Source organism: Oncorhynchus keta, chromosome 14, assembly GCF_023373465.1.
Source record: "Oncorhynchus keta strain PuntledgeMale-10-30-2019 chromosome 14, Oket_V2, whole genome shotgun sequence".
NCBI classification, from domain to species: domain Eukaryota; kingdom Metazoa; phylum Chordata; class Actinopteri; order Salmoniformes; family Salmonidae; genus Oncorhynchus; species Oncorhynchus keta.
This window is the reverse complement of record NC_068434.1, coordinates 38,438,262-38,459,865: the sequence shown is the minus strand read 5'-3', so window position 1 is coordinate 38,459,865 and position 21,604 is coordinate 38,438,262. Positions and strand designations below refer to the sequence as shown.

General features: G+C 45.6%; 1 protein-coding gene across 9 annotated transcripts in view; it reads right to left on the bottom strand.

The window, feature by feature from the left end:
* Positions 1-21,604, bottom strand: part of LOC118394083 (splicing regulator ARVCF) — a 258,146-nt gene that overhangs the window by 129,541 nt on the left and 107,001 nt on the right. For all 9 annotated transcript variants that reach the window (XM_052461724.1, XM_052461722.1, XM_052461723.1 and 6 more), the window contains exons 4-5: positions 16,676-16,768; positions 15,662-15,944 (exon numbers count right to left, since the gene is read on the bottom strand). In XM_052461724.1, the coding sequence (XP_052317684.1) occupies positions 15,662-15,886 (225 nt within the window). In that variant the 5' untranslated portion in view covers positions 15,887-15,944; positions 16,676-16,768. The remainder of the gene's footprint in view (positions 1-15,661; positions 15,945-16,675; positions 16,769-21,604) is intronic.

The window sequence follows — 21,604 nt, the reverse complement described above, 5'->3', positions numbered from 1 at the left end:
GCCAAGAGGCGGGGACCCGCCTGAGCGCCTGCAATAGGCTGAGCAAGTTTAAACCACGCCCAGCCTCTACTGTGATAGACAGTTCCAACCAGTCTGTTGGCCTATCACAGTATAAAGAATACTGTTTACATACATCTTGTCAGTTCTCTGTTCTGCACTGCGTGGTATTACAGTGAGCCCGTATATACGAAAATTGCATTTGCCATTTATTACTTAGCTAATAAAAAATACATAGTATACAATCGGTGACTCATTGTTATATTTATCCTGATACCAGATTCGAATTTACGCAACCCTAACAGATGGTGACCACCAACGTGATCTGTTAAAGGACATCGCTGGACATTGGTGTGCCAGCCGATTGGCCAGTACTGTCGCCGGACGGTGTGTCTCACAAATCTTGACCGGTCAACTAAAAAAGATAAGCAGACACCTGTTGTGAAAAACTAAAGTTCTGCACATTGGAGTTATCCAAATTCAGTTTTGTGAGACACCTGTTTGATGTAAGTTACTAAATTTAAACTATTATGATGTGTGAGATTGGAAAATAGTTGAGAAAGTAATATCTCCATTGGCAACTGCAATTTTATTATTGATCAACAATACTTAATGATGGGATGTACTAGTATGCCTGGCTGGTAGGTGGCAACAGAGAACACTTACTACATGTATGAGTGGTGGGTAACGGGTGACCACCAAAGTGTGACTGGATAGTCTGGGACTACATGTATGATTCATTCGAGTTGATTATAAAAGTGTGACTGGATAGTCTGGGACTACATGTATGATTCATTCTAGTTGATTATAAAAGTGTGACTGGATAGTCTGGGACTACATGTATGATTCATTCAAATTGATTATAAAAGTGTCACTGGATATTCTGGGACTACATGTATGATTCATTCTAGTTGATTATAAAAGTGTGACTGGATAGTCTGGGACTACATGTATGATTCATTCTAGTTGATTATAAAAGTGTGACTGGATAGTCTGGGACTACATGTATGATTCATTCGAGTTGATTATAAAAGTGTGACTGGATAGTCTGGGACTACATGTATGATTCATTCTAGTTGATTATAAAAGTGTGACTGGATAGTCTGGGACTACATGTATGATTCATTCTAGTTGATTATAAAAGTGTGACTGGATAGTCTGGGACTACATGTATGATTCATTCTAGTTGATTATAAAAGTGTGACTGGATAGTCTGGGACTACATGTATGATTCATTCGAGTTGATTATAAAAGTGTGACTGGATAGTCTGGGACTACATGTATGATTCATTCTAGTTGATTATAAAAGTGTGACTGGATAGTCTGGGACTACATGTATGATTCATTCTAGTTGATTATAAAAGTGTGACTGGATAGTCTGGGACTACATGTATGATTCATTCGAGTTGATTATAAAAGTGTGACTGGATAGTCTGGGACTACATGTATGATTCATTCGAGTTGATTATAAAAGTGTCACTGGATAGTCTGGGACTACATGTATGATTCATTCGAGTTGATTATAAAAGTGTCACTGGATAGTCTGGGACTACATGTATGATTCATTCTCGTTGATTATAAAAGTGTGACTGGATAGTCTGGGACTACATGTATGATTCATTCTCGTTGATTATAAAAGTGTCACTGGATAGTCTGGGACTACATGTATGATTCATTCTAGTTGATTATAAAAGTGTGACTGGATAGTCTGGGACTACATGTATGATTCATTCTCGTTGATTATAAAAGTGTCACTGGATAGTCTGGGACTACATGTATGATTCATTCTAGTTGATTATAAAAGTGTGACTGGATAGTCTGGGACTACATGTATGATTCATTCTAGTTGATTATAAAAGTGTGACTGGATAGTCTGGGACTACATGTATGATTCATTCTAGTTGATTATAAAAGTGTGACTGGATAGTCTGGGACGACATGTATGATTAATTCTCGTTGATTATAAAAGTGTCACTGGATAGTCTGGGACTACATGTATGATTCATTCTAGTTGATTATAAAAGTGTGACTGGATAGTCTGGGACTACATGTATGATTCATTCTCGTTGATTATAAAAGTGTCACTGGATAGTCTGGGACTACATGTATGATTCATTCTAGTTGATTATAAAAGTGTGACTGGATAGTCTGGGACTACATGTATGATTCATTCTCGTTGATTATAAAAGTGTCACTGGATAGTCTGGGACTACATGTATGATTCATTCTAGTTGATTATAAAAGTGTGACTGGATAGTCGGACTACATGTATGATTCATTCTAGTTGATTATAAAAGTGTGACTGGATAGTCTGGGACTACATGTATGATTCATTCTAGTTGATTATAAAAGTGTGACTGGATAGTCTGGGACGACATGTATGATTAATTCTCGTTGATTATAAAAGTGTCACTGGATAGTCTGGGACTACATGTATGATTCATTCTCGTTGATTATAAAAGTGTGACTGGATAGTCTGGGACTACATGTATGATTCATTCTAGTTGATTATAAAAGTGTGACTGGATAGTCTGGGACTACATGTATGATTCATTCTAGTTGATTATAAAAGTGTGACTGGATAGTCTGGGACTACATGTATGATTCATTCTAGTTGATTATAAAAGTGTGACTGGATAGTCTGGGACTACATGTATGAATCATTCTAGTTGATTATAAAAGTGTGACTGGATAGTCTGGGACTACATGTATGATTCATTCTAGTTGATTATAAAAGTGTGACTGGATAGTCTGGGACTACATGTATGAGTGGTGGGTAACGAGTGACCACCAAAGTGCGATTGGAAAGCCATTTGATGCGAATGTGATGTACTAGGCAGGGCCAAGTGTGAATGACGGATTATTTAATTGATTACTTGGACTTGAGACCGATTTAGCCTTAAGGAGAGGGTCTCTCTAAGGTCCTAACAAAGCATAGGTGTGTGTGAAGTACATCGGGTAGTAAAGTCGGCGCACTGACTACCAAGTTTGAGTGAGACATTAAGTTGTTCTAGAAACGTGATCCGGTCGACACGTTAGTCATATGGGGTGATTGTATTTCTTATTTTGTACATTTGGTATTGAAGTAAAGGTGATAATCCGGGGGACACTAGACTACTTAATACCCTAGGGGACCCACAGTGCATAATTGAGTTCTTACTTTGGACCTAATTGGGGGCCGATTTAGCCGTAATGAAAGGGTACCACTAAAGGAATAGGTTGTTGACAGTATTGTAGTGTACATAAAATGTCGTTGGAAATAGAAAAGGTGTTGAAAATGCTGAAGTCCACTCTAGAAGTGAATGAAGGCAGAGAGGGTAAGGAGTGGAAGAGATGGGGTGAGAACCTGTACAGAGAATGGATAGAAGGTGGGGCCATTGTGTCTCCTACTGGTCTGCTTACTGCAGTGAATGAAGATTTGTGTGTGTATGGTGTAAATTGAAGCTTACTAGCGTGAATGAAGATTTGTGAGACTCATTGTGTGCATGAAATACGCTTGATATTCAGTCGGGGACTAATATCGGTATGAATGAGGTCGGGGACGAACAATTAGGCAACAACAAATTCAATTCCTTTCAGACAACTTCCTGGACAAAACATTACACTGTAATAGTGAAGGAGTAAACTTAGCAGTAGAAAACCTAAACAGTATATTTCACCTCTCAGCTTCCCTATCAAATCAAAAAATGTCAAACAAAAAACCCAAAGAAAATTAACAATGATAAATGGTTTGATGAAGAATGCAAAAACCTAAGAAAGAAATCGAGAAACCTATCCAACCAAAAACAGAGAGACCCAGAAAACCTGTGTCTATGCCTTCACTACAGTGAATCACTAAAACAATACATAAACTACATGAAAAGAACAGCACATCAGAAATCAGCTCAATGAAATTGAAGAATCCATTGACTAAACACTTCCTTTCCTCAGTGAAAACAAATAGTCTTTTTACCAAATTACCGTACAACAGACCACACATGCACCCTGCACACCCTAACTGACTGACAAACAAACCAAAACAAAGGCAAAGTCTTCTCATGCGTTGTTGATTGTTTAAAGAAATAAAAGCATTTGACTCAATTTGGCATGAGGATCTGCTTTACAAATTGATAACAAACATTATTAAATACATGTAAACAAACAACAACTGTGTGGTTAAAATAGGCAAAAACACACACATTTCTTTCCAGTTTGTCAGACCTGGGCCCTGACAGTAAATCTCAGTAATCCAAAAATAATGATGTTACAAAAAAGGTTGTCGCCAGGACCACAAATAAAAATGTAATCTAGACACCCTTGCCCTAGAGTACACAAAAAAACTAAAACATCAGCACCACAGGTAACTTCCACAAAGCTTTGAACAAGCTGAGAGGCAAGGCAAGAGGGGCCTTTAATGCCATCAAAAGGAACATCAAATTTGACATAGCATTTAAGATTTGGTAAAAAAAATACTTAAGTTAAAGAACCAATTGCCCTTTATGGTTGTGAGGTCTGGGGTCCGCTCACCAACCAAGAATTCACAAAAATGGGACAAACAGCAAACTGAGATTCTGCATGCAGAATTCTGCAAAAATATCAGTGTACAACGTAAAACACCAAATGCATGCAGAGCAGAATTAGGCCGATACCCACTAATTATCAAAATCCAGAAAAGAGCCGTTAAATTCTACAACCACCTAAAAGGGAAGTGATTCCTAAACCTTCCATAACAAAGCCGTCACCCACAGAGAGATGAACCTGGAGAAGAGTCCCCTAAGCAAGCTGGTCCTGGGGCTCTGTTTACAAACATAAACAAACCCCACAAAGCCCCAGGACAGCAACACAATTAGACCCAACCAAATCATGAGAAAACAAAAAGATAATTACTTGACACGTTGGAAAGAATTCACAAAAAAAACAATAAACTAGAACGCCCATTCTCCCCATTATACTTTACTTAATTTATTTAAATCTGTTAAATGAGTGAAATTAGTTTTGGTATAATTTAGGTTCAGTTTCAAAGCAATAATCATCCAGATAATCAGCTGGGCACTGTCGGGAGAAGGAGTGAAGCAGGCCCTACTGTCGGGAGAAGGAGTGAAGCAGGCCCTACTGTCGGGAGAAGGAGTGAAGCAGGCCCTACTGTCGGGAGAAGGAGTGAAGCAGGCCCTACTGTCGGGAGGAGGAGTGAAGCAGGCCCTACTGTCGGGAGGAGTGAAGCAGGCCCTACTGTCGGGAGGAGGAGTGAAGCAGGCCCTACTGTCGGGAGGAGGAGTGAAGCAGGCCCTACTGTCGGGAGGAGGAGTGAAGCAGGCCCTACTGTCGGGAGGAGGAGTGAAGCAGGCCCTACTGTCGGGAGGAGGAGTGAAGCAGGCCCTACTGTCGGGAGGAGGAGTGAAGCAGGCCCTACTGTCGGGAAGAGGAGTGAAGCAGGACCTACTGTCGGGAAGAGGAGTGAAGCAGGACCTACTGTCGGGAAGAGGAGTGAAGAAGGACCTACTGTCGGGAGGAGGAGTGAAGCAGACCCTACTGCTGGGAGGAGGAGTGAAGCAGGACCTACTGTCGGGAGGAGGAGTGAAGCAGGCCCTACTGTCGGGAGGAGGAGTGAAGCAGGCCCTACTGTCGGGAGGAGGAGTGAAGCAGGCCCTACTGTCGGGAGGAGGAGTGAAGCAGGCCCTACTGTCGGGAAGAGGAGTGAAGCAGGACCTACTGTCGGGAAGAGGAGTGAAGCAGGCCCTACTGTCGGGAGGAGGAGTGAAGCAGGACCTACTGTCGGGAGGAGGAGTGAAGCAGGACCTACTGTTGGGAGGAGGAGTGAAGCAGACCCTACTGCTGGGAGGAGGAGTGAAGCAGGACCTACTGCTGGGAGGAGGAGTGAAGCAGGACCTACTGTTGGGAGGAGGAGTGAAGCAGACCCTACTGCTGGGAGGAGGAGTGAAGCAGGACCTACTGCTGGGAGGAGGAGTGAAGCAGGACCTACTGCTGGGAGGAGGAGTGAAGCAGACCATACTGTTGGGAGGAGGAGGGGCAATGGGGAAAACCATTTTAAAAAATGACATGCCCTCCCAGAACTGGTTATAACTCCAGTTCTGTTTAGGATATTAAGAATCTAACACCGCCAGTGTGTTATAGAGACTTATTTAGGAAAAGTCAAGGAATTTTGTCATTCTTGAGCAGTCAAAATGACTGCTTTAGCGGTTCTTGTGTTAAAAGTCCAATGCAGCCATCTTTCTCTCATTATCAAATCATTTCTGGGTAACAATTAAATACCTTACTGTGATTGCTTTCAATTAAAATGGTCAAAAAGAAACAAAAGCTTCTAAGCCAAGGTTAATTTCTCAAGCAAGAATTTTGTTAGGACTTTCGGAGGTTGGGGAAAACAGAACATTTGCTGTTAATGACAGAGAGGTTTGGAACGCTATTTCTTACTGGTCTATTAACTAATTTCATCACCAAAACAGGCTGAAGTTTCAGGCGGTCTTTTCAAACAGATATTACTGACGTCACTTGAATCAGTATAGGTGAAGGGGAGGAGACAGGTTAAAGGAGAAGTTTTAAATCTTGAGACAATTAATTGAGCCATGGATTGTGTGTGTGCCCCATTCAGAGGGTGAATGGGCAGGGTATGGTAGTAGGTGTCAGGCGCACCGGTTTGTGTCAAGAACAGCAACTCTGCTGGGTTTTTCCACGTAAAACAGTTTCCCATGTGTATCAAGAATGGTCCACCACCCAAAGGACATCCAGCCAACTTGGTTCCTAATGTTTGGTATACTCAGTGTATATAAAACATGGGGAAAATCACATTTTTGACAGCACTGGGCCTTTAACACTCATCAATCGAATAACTTGATAGTTGAATAGAATGATTATGGCACTCTTTGAACAAGCTTATTACAATCCTCCCTCCATTCTCTCTCCTTCTCCCTCATTCTGCCGGCTCTCTGTCTCTTTTCTTTCTCTGATTGTGTGCGTCGGTGGTGGAGTCCCCAGGCGGCCACACTACACAGGTCTGGCAAAACGAGAGGCCCTGGGAGAGCGCAAGAGGGGCAAGGAAAGACAGAGAGAGTGGGACTACAGTCGTAGCTCCTATTCGTTGACACATTCTTCCTCTGGCAAAAATGATTCTCTCCATCCCTCCAAACCTTAAACTCAAAGACCCCGTGAGAGACACGGCATGTATCCACATGCCAGACCTGACTATCACTCTGCCCTGCAGTAATGCCTTAACGTGCTAAGTCAAGAGGCCCAGGGTTTGCTGCTGGCCAAGAGAAGCACATAACTCACTCTCTCACTCAGACCAGCCCCAACCCCAGGCCTAGCCCCAACCCCAGGACTAAACCCACTGGGTGGAAGTGGTACATGGGGCTGGGCTTCAATGACATGAGTGGTATGACTGATGTGTGGCGTATAGCGAGCTCCTGGTACATATAAGCTGCCTTCACTGTGAATCCATTCATTGCCGGTCTCTGTGGTCCAGTTAGTCTACCCACGTGGTAGTGGCTCGGCCTATGAGCTTTCACATCGTGTCAAGGATTCATGTTGAGGCAGACAACATTTGTCTTGCATGTGTACTTCTTGAACCCAACATATTGATGGAATACAACTTCTGTTGCTGGTTTGCTGTGCAATTTACATGCTTGTAACTCATGTAGTAAAAATGTCGCACAAGTACCTGAAACGTATGAGCATAATTAAATAGAGGCTTTGAAGAGCCAGACACCTCTAAACTACAAAGCACGCGGAGCATTTCCGACTGGTTTCAATTTAGTCCTACAATCAAGGGGTGGTGGGGGTCAGCTTCCAACCTTGTTTGGTTATATACCCAGCTAGTCCGAGGCAAAAGGTCACATTCCTGGAGTGGCACGGGGATCTAATAAAGGAGAGAGGACACCCCCTTATTTTAAACACATGGGTCGTTGTGACCAACTCTGACTCCAGGATCAGACAATCACGACCATCGCTCCAACAGAGAGAGACATTTAATGCTGGTCAGAGACCAGACAGATGTGTCGTTGCTTTTGAAAGACATTATGTCCTGAAGGGGGGGGGGTGCACAAGGCAGGGAGGTGCACAAGGACATTAAGGCTTGATGGGCTGATCAGAAGGATGACGGTCTGAGCCTCACCACAGGAATATAAAAAGCCTGTCGTACAAAAGGCATCTCTCAATCTTCCTTTCTCAGTCTCTCCCTCCCCCCGTCTCTCATGAATACAAGGAATGTGCCCATGTCCTCCTATGTTAGCCATGCATTGAGCTGGGATACAAAAGAGGGCTTAGCCCCTCCGCAATCACCACTGTAATTCATGGACCAACGACTCAAGTGTAGAGGGTGGAGGGGATAAAATACAGAATACACGGTAGTATAGTGTTGCCTGGCTACCAAAACTCCTTGCAACCGGACAAACGCTACGCCACGCCACAGGACGTTAGCTTCTTCTCCTCAATGAGTCTGGATTGGAGTACCTCCGACGATTTCTAGATGGTCTGATTGGTTGGGCCAGAGCCAAAACAAACATGGGTAAAGCAGCGTTTTGATACTCTGATTGGTTCGAGACGATCCGAACGCTGATTACGCTGTTTTGTACAACACCCCTCATTTTGATGTCACTACAAACAACTTCAACGACGGCAGTCTCAGGCTGAAGTATATAGCGAACATAGAGCAGAGGAAGAGTTCACTGAGTCGCAAGGCAAAGTACAGGGCCCATTTCTTTCTATGCTTAGATTCAGTATGCGTAGCCAGGGGGGGAAAGTAAAAGTGATAAACTTGCACATGGGTTTACAACTATGAACCCAATGGAGTCTGAATGTCTTTCTACACAGAAGTACAACGTGACCGTTACAACTGGGCTACAAAAAGAGATAACAGCCCCAGAAGATGTGGGCCACATACAGAAACAGTGCAGCCGGGAAGCAAATACAAACAAACAATGCAGGAGTTCTCACACACAGGTAATTACGCATTTACGGGAGGCGAGAATGTTCCTAATGACAATGGGAGGAGAAAGGAGGGAGAGAGGGGTAGAGGGGAAAAAGGTATGAGGAATGGTATGGGGGGGGACTGAGGTTCATTGTTAGGCAAGTGATTTACGAGAAGTCGGGGGGCTCCTAGGCTCTGCCAGTGAGGGATATATCTGCCTGCGAACGCTATAGCACTGTGCTCTGGGCCTTTGTGTCCATTGTGGCATGGCCAGTGAGGGTGTGTGTATGTGTGTGAAGAGTGATGCGGCGCCATCACCGGACCAGACTGAGGCCCATATCTCACCCACGAACCACACTGAGATCAAAGGATGGACTGTTCCTCTAAAGCAGTGGTAGCCAAACTGTAGGGCACGCCCCAGAGTGGTCAGCGGGGGCTTGGGGCCCCCCCTCAATTATTTTAAAATAAAATAAATAAACATTTAACTTCACTAGGGTAGGGGGCAGCATTCGGAATTTTGGATGAAAAGCATGGCCAAATTAAACTGTCGGCTACTCAGTCCCAGAAGATAGGATATGCATATAATTAGATTTGGATAGAAAACACAAAAGTTTCCTAAACTGTTAAAATCATGTCTGAGTATAACAGAACTGATATGGCACTATTATTTTGAAAGGCTGTTTTTCCATTGAATGCCTATCCACCATACAAAATACTTAGGACCCAGTTCACAAGGTCTGTGCCTTCCTTTACATGTGACCAGTCTTTAGGCATTGTTTCAGGCTTTTATTCTGAAAAATGAGGGAGATACAGTACTTTCAATCATTGGCCAGTGGAAATGTCCATTCATCAGCCATGCGTCTGATTGTGAACGTGCCTTTCTTGTTTCTCCTTTCCTATTGACGAAGCTTTTGACCGGTTGAAATATTATTGACTGTTTATGACAAAAATAACCGTAGGATTGATTTTTAACATTATTTGGCATGTTTCTACTAACTTTTACTGTACTTTTTAAAACCTTTCATCCTGGAATTAATGCACGCACCTTCTGCATTGAGATTACTGGACAAAACGCGAACAAAAAAAGGTTTTTGACATTATCAAACAAAACGAACATTTATTGTCTAACATGGAGACCTGGGAGTGCCACCAGATGAAGACCAAAGGTATGTGATTAATTTTAATGCTATTTCTGACTTTTGTGACACTCCTTGGCTGGAAAATGGCTGCATGCGTTTCTGTGGCTAGCTAACATAATCGCAAAGCGTTTGCATTAAGGAGAAGTTTATCTATATTTCCATGAAAACACTCACCTAACATAATCATTTGGTTTGCTTTCGTCGCAAAGCCTTTTTGAAATCGGACATGGTGGCTGGATTTACAACAAGTGTATCTTTAAAATGGTGTAAAATACATGCATGTTTGAGGAATTTTAGTTATGGGATTTCTGTTGGTTTGAATTTGGCGCCCTGCAGTTTCACTGGCTATTGACGAGGTGGGACGCTACCGTCCCATGTACCCTAGAGGTTTTAAGTAACTCAGTCCGGCTTTAAACTTACTCCTGAAAGTTGTAATAGCAGTAATAGCAGAATGCACAAGGTGCAATTTCGAAATTGGGTAGTGCATCATCAGTTCCTCTTGTCATGTCAGTCATTGCACACCTTAGTTATTTATAACTTGCAAGAAATGTCTAGATCAATTAGCCCATGTCAGCTAAATTGTTTTACTTATAAAAAAAAAAAAAATGGCCCATAGATATTGTTGTCAAAAGTTTGGTCACCTGCTCTAATGGAATCTCACATGCCTTAGAAAGCTACACAACATTTGCAGGGTAGTCGGTAGTGCACCCTGCCCCAGCCCATCTCACGAGCTATACAGTCTTAATACTAAACCAGATCAAACACTCCATAGCGAAAGGATGTACATGTTAACGTTATCTGGGATTTAGCCATCATCTTCAGTATTTCTGTTATTTGTGGGTGTGTGTGTGTGGGTGTATAGAGATGAGCTCTGTGTTGGACGGTTGGTGTTCCTAGATGAAGGCAGACACTAGCGTTGTTAGTCTTAAAAATAAATGCGTGACACACGATATAATTAAACTCCCAGTAAAACACCAACTTTTCAGCATCACTGTGTCTTCTTCAGGGTCATACCAACTGAGCCAAACAAGGCCATAGTGTAGTATTAATGAAATGAGGTCATCTCTGTAGACTTGGCAAGACAGAAAGGGGTGGGCGCTGAGTGCTGTCTGACAGGCACCATTCTCAGAGGGTCTCCATGTGTCACCACTTGACCTTTCACGCCTCGATGAGACTGCTCCAGGCAAATATCTATTTACCAAAGCAGGAGAAACCGACATGGACTGTGTCCAAAATGGCACCCTACTCCCTATATAGTGCACATTTTTACCAAGGCCTATAGGGTCCTGGTCAAAAGTAGTGTACTAGAAAGGGAATAGGGTGCCATTTGGAAAGCACACATGGTTTTAGTGTGTCCCTGGTCGAACATGAGAGAGGACTGAAAGACATGCTTCGTGTCAGTGATTCCTAGTCGATGATTCCATTATACGCCGTATGACAGCATTGTCTTGATATTCTTGAGAAGAAACCATTAAAAACACACAGCGCTTCAGTAAAGTGTTCAATCATGATGAGTGAGGATCAAAAGGTCTTCAGAAATATGTCTTGGGAAATCGGCTGACGGGTGTTAAATATTTCCACCCATAACATTCCTGATCCACATCGACTAACACAGCACGTGACGATAACATAAACTCTTCATGAAGTACCAACTCACCACACTGGATCATGTTGTTTTGTCTGTCCATTACCCCAAGCACTTCACTACACCCGCAATAACATCTGCTAAATATGTGACCAATACAATTGGATTTAATGTCGCAGTGAACAGCCTAAAGCCAGCCAGCTAAATAGGGATGTAGATGCTAGCTAAACCCAAAAGCAGTGAATTATTTCATGTTTGTGTTGTTTTGACCACCATGCTGAGCTAACGTTCTACAGGAGACTCATGAATCATACAGAGGAGCTCTGTAGAGCATGATTAAACACACCAGTAGAGGATGCTCAGACACACCAGTCAGGATGATCAAACACACCAGTCAGGATGATCAAACACACCAGTCAGGATGATCAAACACACCAGTCAGGATGATCAAACACACCTGTGAACAGTAGGATCAGGGTGGGTCTCTTTCCCCTCTCACCTGATGATCAGACAGTCTTTACAAACCTCAGTCTACTCTGGGGATCCCAATAACCCACTGCTGACATTGCCTTCGTACAAGCATCAACTCTTACCCTACGAGGTCCAGAGGCCTGCTAGTTCTGTTTACCTGATAATGAATTGCAACCACCTGGTGTCTAAATCAGTCCCTGATTAGAGGGGAACAAATGAAAAAACTGCAGTGGAACTGGCTTTGAGGACAAGAGCTGAGTTTGAGGGGTATAAACCATTTTGGTCATGAATTTTGGAAAGTTTGGTACCACCTTGTCACAGGCTTGCATTGAAAACAGCAGAACGAGAGAACAACAAGGCAGGACAGAAAACAGTGGCAGCTGCTAGCTATAGAGCCCAACCCCTCTCTGGAGTTGGAGAGAGCTCTGTCTAAATCAATTTTATTAAGAATGTACTCTGTGTTCTATTAATCAGACTGACTGCTTCTCCTCTCTGACCCCAACTCTAAATAACAGATGGGCCCATCGATTGCTACCCCGTCGCTGACGACTGGGAGCCCCCGAGCAAAAGGCTGCTGACCCCCGGCCCATTTAATCCATCATGCAGGGAGGAGAGAAGGGATGTGGGGGGGGGGTGTCTGCAAGCGTAAAGGTTAGGAGAGTTGGATGCCTTACTTTGTCCAACAGAGAGCCGGGTCCATTCCTCCATTCTCCATTCTCCAGTGCATTCAGAAAGTTCAGACCCCTTGACTTTATTCACATTTTGTTACATTACAGCCTTATTCTAAAATAGATTACATTATTTTCAGTCTACACACAATACCCCATAATGGCAAAGCAAAAACAGGTTTTTAGAAATGATTGTTAATTTATTTTAAAAAACAAAACAGAAATTGCTTATTTACGTAAGTATGAGACTTGAAATTAATCATCCTTGAGATGTTTCTACAACTTGATTGGAGTGTACCTGTGGTAAATTCAATTGATTGGACATGATTTGAAAAGGTACACCCTTGTCTATATAAAAGGTCCCACAGTTGACAGTGCAGCAAAAACCAAGCCACGAGTTCGAAGGAATTATCCGTAGAGCTCTGAGGCACAGATCTGTGGAAGGGTACAAAAACAACGCAGCATTGAAGGTCCCCAAGAACACAGTGGCCTCTATCATTCTTAAATAGTAGTTTGGAACTACTAAGACTCTTACTAGAGCTGGCCACCCGGCCAAAATGAGCAATCAGAAGGGACTTGCTCAGGGAGGTGACCAAGTGCCCAAAATGTGGCTCCACAGTTATTCTGTGGAGATGGCAGAACCTTCCAGAAGTACAACCATCTCTGCAGCACTCCACCAATCAGGTCGTTATGGTAGAGTGGCCAGACGGAAGCCATTCCTCAGTAAAAGGCAGATGACAGTCCGCTTGGAGTTTGCCAAAAGGCACCTAAAGACTCTCATACCATGAGTACCAAGATTCTCTGGTCTGATGAAGCCAAGATTGAACTCTTTGGCTTAAATGCCAAGCGTCACGTCTGGAGGAAACTTGGCACCATCCTTACGGTGAAGCATGGTGGTGGCAGCATCATGCTGTGGGGATGTTTTACAGGGGCAGGGACTGGGAGACTAGTCAGGAGAGGGAAAGATGAACGGCGCAAAGTACAGAGAGATCCTAGATGAAAATCTGATCCAGAGCCCTCAGGACCTCGGACTAGGGCGAAGGTTCACCTTCCAGCAGGACAACGACCTTAAGCACACAGCCAAGACAATGCAAGAGTGGTTTTGGTACAAGTCTCAATGTCCTTGAGAGGCCTAGCCAGAGACCGGAATTGAACCCGATTGAACATCTCTGGAGAGACCTGAAAATAGCTGTACAACAACTCACCCCATACAACCTGACAGAGCTTGAGAGGATCTGTAGAGAAGAATGGGAGAAACTCCCCAAATACAGATGTGCCAAGCTTGTGGCGTCATAACCAAGAAGACGCGAGGCTGTAATCGGGACCAAAGGTGCTTCAACAAAGTACTGTGTAAAGGGTCTGAATATTTATGTAAATGTGATATTTCAGTTTATTTGTAATAAATTTGCAAACATGTCTAAAAACCAGTTTTTACTTTGTCATTATGGGGTATTGCGTGTAGACTGATGAGGAAAATAAATGACATAATATATTCTAGAATAATCCAAATGTTTCCCAACGCACTGTACAACCTTCCTGGTGTAACGTAGGCTCAGTCTATGGTTCAGCCAGCCAGATAAATGAATAGATAGATAGAGAGCTCCTCAGGATGAGCCAGCTTTGCTGCCAAGCCAAGCATGCAGGTGCCTTCTGCAGCCCTTGGGGCAGACGGCGGAGCAGCCGAACCACAATGATGATCAACACTCCCGTCCTCTGCCATCCATTCCAACAGGTAATTAATTACATGTGGATGATTAAATCATGGTTATTCACCGAAAGAGTACAACAAAATATAAAAACATTTTTTTTAACGAAAAAGGTCATTGCGGCCCAGCCAATTTGCTGCAGTGTTTACGAGCGGTTTGGCGCGAGCGGTCCAGACTGGTTCACTGTGAATGAGCTACGTTTAAAGAGTGGTGGGGTGTGTAAAACGTTGAGCGGGCCTGTGTGGTGCGGGCTGTTCCACCCAATTGACCCCACGATGCAGAGAGACAGGTGACGGGCCACAGCAGTTTGCCAGCCGTGAGTGATGGGCTGGGCTGCCATGCTAGAGACTTAATCATCCCTTATGCCATCTAAAATGGCAACGAGCCAGAGAAATTAACGTTGGCACAATCTGTGAAGAAGAAATACATTTTGGGTAGAAAATTCTAAAAGCAGTGCATGCATGGAAATGCCCAACCGCAAGGGTTAGTACACACACATTCCTGTTCCCAATCATTTGGTTTCAAAACCAAGACTGTGAGCAATAGTGTTCTTTCTGTATAAGATCTAACACTTGACCTTAAGATTTAATGACAGAGGAAATGGCGGCAGTAACATTTCCCTCCCTTGGTCTGTTCATGCGGGATTTTGCGCTGCACTGTAAATCAAATGGGCATTTCGATGACATTTCAGCGGATAATGTCTGCCTCACTTCACATCTCCTTTCATACACCCCCAGCCAGAGAGGTCCGTACTCCACTCCCAGGCCCAGCCAAGGCCCAGCCAAGGCCCAGCCAAGGTGCATCCAAGGCCCGACCAACACCAAAACATCCTTCAGCCACAGGCAGAATTGTATGAACAGACACGATCCAATCAGCAGCAAGACCACAAAACAATATCAAAAGAGCACTGGGTAGAAGGAGATGGGATCACCACATAACATTGTAATGATTAAATCACTATCCAGGCAGCACAACAGATCAGGAATAACATAAGGGCTTGGATCAGCTGCCAGCCGCCCAGGAGAAAGAGATGGCGTCACCACACGTCGCCTCGAGAGCAATGAACCAAATACATATGGTGGTGTAGAGCGATGGAATGAGAGCAGCCAGAGCAGCTCAAATGGAGGGGGACTAGATAGTCGGAGTAAGCAGGGAGTTAGGGGGACGGGCAGGCGGGGTGTGCTGGCATGATTTACCTGCATCACCACCTGCTGCCAGGCCAGGGGTTGGCTGTTGGGTGGCAGGTTAGCATTAGGCCCAGTCCCTCCCAGCCTGTCGGCTGTTATGTTGGAACGCTCCAGCTGCAGGGAGACGTTGCGTCGCTCCTCCTCCAGCGCCCGGGTCAGACGCTCGAAACGCGCCTCCTGCTCTTTCACCGAAGCCAGAATACTGGCGGCCGAGCACACCTCATAGTCCTCCATGGCTGAGGGTGGCCGGAAGTTGAGTCAGGGGAGCAGGGCTAGATTGGACTGAGCTGAGCTTTAATGGGTAGGTCAGAAGTCAGGGAGGGAGGGGATGGAGAGAAGGAGAGGGTCACCAGGTCATTACAGACACTCAACCTGTCTGACAAAGTTGCTTGATGGCTGTATTCTACCAAACACGAAGATGCCCATGAAAACAGAAGAATACAATTTTAAAAAACACTTCATTCAATTGTGTTGTGATTGAAACACCAATTACAGGGAAATGAGGGTATGTTCCAAGGGTATGAGCCAAATACACAGTCCCACATACGTGTCAAAACATGGATGAGCATTGCACACAACTGCAACCAAACAATCTTCAAAATAGACAATTGGAGGTGGTTCAGGATGAGGTGATTTTCCTCCACAAATGTCTGTCTTACTTACTTCACCTGGTAGTGCCATCAACGCAACTACTGATTTCCAGTACATGCACATGCCCAGCATTTATGCATGTGGAAGACACTCACTGTACATTTCCACAGGCATACACCCAAGATGTGCATGCTCCAACTTGACTTGCCAACCACGCCTATGATACTGTTCCCATCACGAGCTTCCGTAAACAGAAACAAAATGATGTATAGCCTATGTCATTGTCAAACACTGGTATCAATAATGGATGGTGGAATGATAGCAAGGGAGTTTATCACGTAACAAATGAGAGTAAGGATACAGTACATCAAGTGTCATACACATAACTGTGCACACAAACACACACATGCACAGGGTGTTATGAATACACACCTGGTAGATTGGTAGACAGAGCAGTTAGATAACAGACATCCCCCTCTGTACAGACACGGAGTGGAAGAGCCTGATAGTTAGAAGGAAGAAGAACTGGGGAAAAAGGGAAGAGAATGAGATTTCAGATCAGACGGGTTGAAACAGATATGACAGCATTGTTTTCAAGGTCCAGAAAGTCAAGTGGGGAAAGAGATACATCACTGAGCAATAACAAACTCATAACACATTCAGTCTGAAACCACACAAGGACATCTATCAACTCAACTACAGAGGGCGAGCGAGCGAGCGAGAGAAAAGGAGAGCGAGTGAGCGAGCGAGAGAAAAGGCGAGCGAGCGAGAGAAAAGGAGAGCGAGCGAGCGAAAAGGAGAGCGAGCGAGCGAAAAGGAATGCGAGCGAAAAGGAGAGCGAGCGAGCGAGAAAAGGAGAGCGAGCGAGCGAGCGAGAAAATGAGGGCGAGCGAGCGAGCGAGAAAATGAGGGCGGGCGAGCGAGAGAAAAAGAGGGCGGGCGGGCGAGCGAGAGAAAAAGAGGGCGGGCGAGCGAGCGAGAGAAAAAGAGGGCGGGCGAGCGAGAGAAAAGAGGGCGGGCGAGCGAGAGAAAAGGAGGGCGGGCGAGCGAGAGAAAAGGAGGGCGGGCGAGCGAGAGAAGAGAAAAGGGGGCGGGCGAGCGAGCGAGAGAAAAGGAGGGCGGGGGCGAGCGAGAGAAAAGGAGGGCGGGCGAGCGAGCGAGAGAAAAAGAGGGCGGGCGAGCGAGCGAGAGAAAAGAGGGCGGGCGAGCGAGCGAGAGAAAAGAGGGCGGGCGAGCGAGCGAGAGAAAAGGAGGGCGGGCGAGCGAGAGAAAAGGAGGGCGGGCGAGAGAAAAGGAGGGCGGGCGAGCGAGAGAAAAAGAGGGGCGGGCGAGCGAGAGAAAAAGAGGGCGGGCGAGCGAGAGAAAAGGAGAGCGGGATAGCGAGCGAGAGAAAAAGAGGGCGGGCGGGCGAGCGAGAGAAAGAGGGCGGACGGAGAGCGAGAGAAAAGGAGAGCGAGAGAAAAGGAGGGCGGGCGAGCGAGCGAGAGAAAAGAGAGCGGCGGGCGAGCGAGAGAAAAGAGAGCGAGCGAGCGAGAGAAAAGGGGCGAGCGAGCGAGAGAAAAGGAGAGCGAGCGAGCGAGAGAAAAGGAGAGCGAGCGAAAAGAGCGAGAGAAAAGAGGAGAGCGAGCGAGCGAGAGAAAAGGAGGGCGGGCGAGCGAGCGAGAGAAAAGGAGGGCGGGCGGGCGAGCGAGCGAGAGAAAAGGAGAGCGAGCGAGAGAAAAGGAGAGCGAGCGAGAGAAAAGGAGAGCGAGCGAGCGAGAGAAAAGGAGAGCGAGCGAGCGAAAAGGAGAGCGAGCGAGCGAAAAGGAGAGCGAGCGAGCGAAAAGGAGAGCGAGCGAGCGAAAAGGAGAGCGAGCGAGCGAAAAGGAGAGCGAGCGAGCGAGAGAAAAGGAGAGCGAGCGAAAAGGAGAGCGAGAGAAAAGGAGAGAGCGAGCGAGCGAGAGAAAAGGAGAGCGAGCGAAAAGGAGAGCGAGAGAAAAGGAGAGCGAGCGAGCGAGAGAAAAGGAGAGCGAGCGAGCGAGAGAAAAGGAGAGCGAGCGAGCGAGAGAAAAGGGAGAGCGAGCGAGCGAGCGTGAGAAAAGGAGAGCGAGCGAGCGAGAGAAAAGGAGAAAAGCGAGAGCGAGAAAAGGAGCGTGAGAAAAGGAGAGCGAGCGAGCGAGCGTGAGAAAAGGAGAGCGAGCGAGCGAGCGTGAGAAAAGGAGAGCGAGCGAGCGAGCGTGAGAAAAGGAGAGCGAGCGAGCGAGCGAGAGAAAAGGAGAGCGAGCGAGCGAGCGAGAGAAAAGGAGAGCGAGCGAGCGAGCGAGAGAAAAGGAGAGCGAGCGAGCGAGAGAAAAGAGAAAAGGAGCGAGAGAGCGAGCGAGCGAGCGAGAGAAAAGGAGAGAGCGAGCGAGCGAGCGAGAGAAAAGGAGAGAGCGAGCGAGCGAGAGAAAAGGAGAGCGAGCGAGCGAGCGAGAGAAAAGGAGAGCGAGCGAGCGAGCGAGAGAAAAGGAGAGCGAGCGAAAAGGAGAGCGAGCGAAAAGGAGAGCGAGCGAAAAGGAGAGCGAGCGAAAAGGAGAGCGAGCGAGCGAGAGAAAAGGAGAGCGAGCGAGCGAGAGAAAAGGAGAGCGAGCGAGCGAGAGAAAAGGAGAGCGAGCGAGCGAGAGAAAAGGAGAGCGAGCGAGCGAGAGAAAAGGAGAGCGAGCGAGCGAGAGAAAAGGAGAGCGAGCGAGCGAGAGAAAAGGAGAGCGAGCGAGCGAGAGAAAAGGAGAGCGAGCGAGCGAGAGAAAAGGAGAGCGAGCGAGCGAGAGAAAAGGAGAGCGAGCGAGCGAGAGAAAAGGAGAGCGAGCGAGCGTGAGAAAAGGAGCGTGAGAAAAGGAGAGCGAGCGAGCGTGAGAAAAGGAGAGCGAGCGCGAGCGTGAGAAAAGGAGGGCGAGCGTGAGAAAAGGAGGGCGAGCGTGAGAAAAGGAGGGCGAGCGTGAGAAAAGGAGGGCGAGCGTGAGAAAAGGAGGGCGAGCGTGAGAAAAGGAGGGCGAGCGTGAGAAAAGGAGGGCGAGCGTGAGAAAAGGAGGGCGAGCGTGAGAAAAGGAGGGCGAGCGTGAGAAAAGGAGGGCGAGCGTGAGAAAAGGAGAGCGAGTGTGAGAAAAGGAGAGAGAGAGAAAGCGTTAGCATGGCAGGAGATGCAGATGTGTTGATGAGAATCCTGAGCAGGTTGGATTGCAATATGTATGTGTGCGTGCGCGTCCATATGCACACATATATAAACAACTCCCTCTTCTCCATATAGAAACTAGAGGGTGAGAGTCAGAGAGAGAGACCCCTATTCCCTTTGAAGCGAACAATCCCCTTTGATGTTTGTTTCTGGCTGATCAATTATTTATCCAGAATGGAGAATGGTCTGACACCACTCAAAGTAAAGCGGAATGGAGGAGCTCATGTCACTTGAAGTTGAGCCGGTGATGGGTCAGGGAGTGATTCGATGGGATGAGGGGTGTGGCGGTGCAGTGGTAGTTTGGTGTTGACTGGGGCTTTTCCCTTGTTGTTTTCTTTCTCCACACAGACAAACATGAGAGGCCTGATTGAGGCTATGCCCACAATCACAAATCCTAATCTGTACTTTTCAGGACTATTCCTTTTCAAAGAGATCAGGTGGGGTGTGTTACTGGATATGTTTGCCACCGCATTCAACATCAAAATAGTCACTCTGGTCTATGGTAAATATAGTATAATACTTGTCTAGCCTAGCGGCAACCATTTTATCTACGTTTTGAGACAGCTGAAAGTGACAGATAGTGAGCCATGTTGATTGGACACAGTTGATAGACTCCTGAACAGGCTAAGTCCAGTAATTCAACCTCCCTTGTGGCTGGAGAGGGGGACGGGAGCCAGGGCAGGGACCCTGGGCGCTAGCTAGCTGCTCCCCTCCTGATTCACAAGGGGAATATGGAAGGCATGTGAGCTACGCCCAGAGATCTTATCATTACCGTTAACTCCTGGCCACTGAAAATAGCCCAGAGTACCCAGGCAGTGAATTTGAACAATTCCCCCCTCAAAACACAGGGCTTGTTTAAGACTTTACACAGCAGATGTTTGCTAATGGTCTGGGGCTGAAGGGACAGGGAGAAGAGATCACTCCAATGTCTCCCACTGTTTAACCCCATCCACCAATAACCAAAACCCCTGTTATCCACGCCACTAAGTACAAAACACACTGGGATGCCAAGCATGACATTGTGTGGTGATAACATTACTGAAGAAAGGGGATAACTCATTTTCTTTAACATTCAAAGCTGAAAGATCAAAACGTAATTAACTTAATTCCACAAATGATGTGATAGATTTGACTGCTCTAATGAGGTATTCTATTCTACCACAGAGGGAACACAGAATGCAGCACTTGCTCCGAGTCCCAGTTATGACGGTGCAGAGCTTTTCCTAAAGGATGAATGTGTTAACAGCACAAACCTGGGCCTGTATTGTGCTCAAAATAGCCTGGTAATAAATGTAATCACACGCCCACACTTCCAGCGTGGTGGTGGTCCTGACGGGGAGATGCAGCCAGCCAGGGGCACTCTTCAAAGCCCTCCCCTCCCCACCAGTGGTGTAGTGGTGCCTGGAGAAGGGGGTGTTCTGCAAACCCCAAATGGCGCGCCCGGTGAAGGAAAGGCACCCAGTGTAAAAAATGTTGAGAAACAGTGACGTACACTCTGAATTACCTAAAATGATTAATCCCATATTGGTCTTCCACTGTCACGCCAAACCAAACTGTAATGTGCAAGTAGGATAGTATGCCCACTATTGAAACTGATAAATGAGGCTGTCAACTGAGTCAGAAATTCCCATGTAGGTTTTTGATTTTTCTTTGCTCTCAGTCAATTATTTTTGTTGTGTTTGATGTTCTGTGTTTGATGTTCTAAGTCCAGAACAATGCTTAAACCACATCAGGAGACCACGGAGGTCTGGGAAAAATCTAAGAAATGTTCATCTTTCAGCGTAGTTACCCTTTATTTCAAGTGCACTGGCACATAGCACTGTTGTTTGATTAGCAGCATTTCTTTAGCGCACATGAGATGGAGTTTATGAAATTAATGGTCACTGGATTGATGCAAATAATCATGATAAGCTACTTTGCAGTTAACATGTATTTTATGTTTTTGGGAAAACCTTTCCATCTACCAGAAGACAGTTATGCCTATCATTAGCACTGCTATATTTTCCCTGTTCCTGAAACCTGGATGTTTTACTTCATATTATGAGGCATGTCTTACCTTGTTTCAAAGTAGCCAAACCAAAATTCCACCATAGAAACAAGGCAATTATTTTATAAAATACTTCCTTATACTGTACAATTTCTCCTGTTCTATTGGTTTTCTTTTAACTATCTTT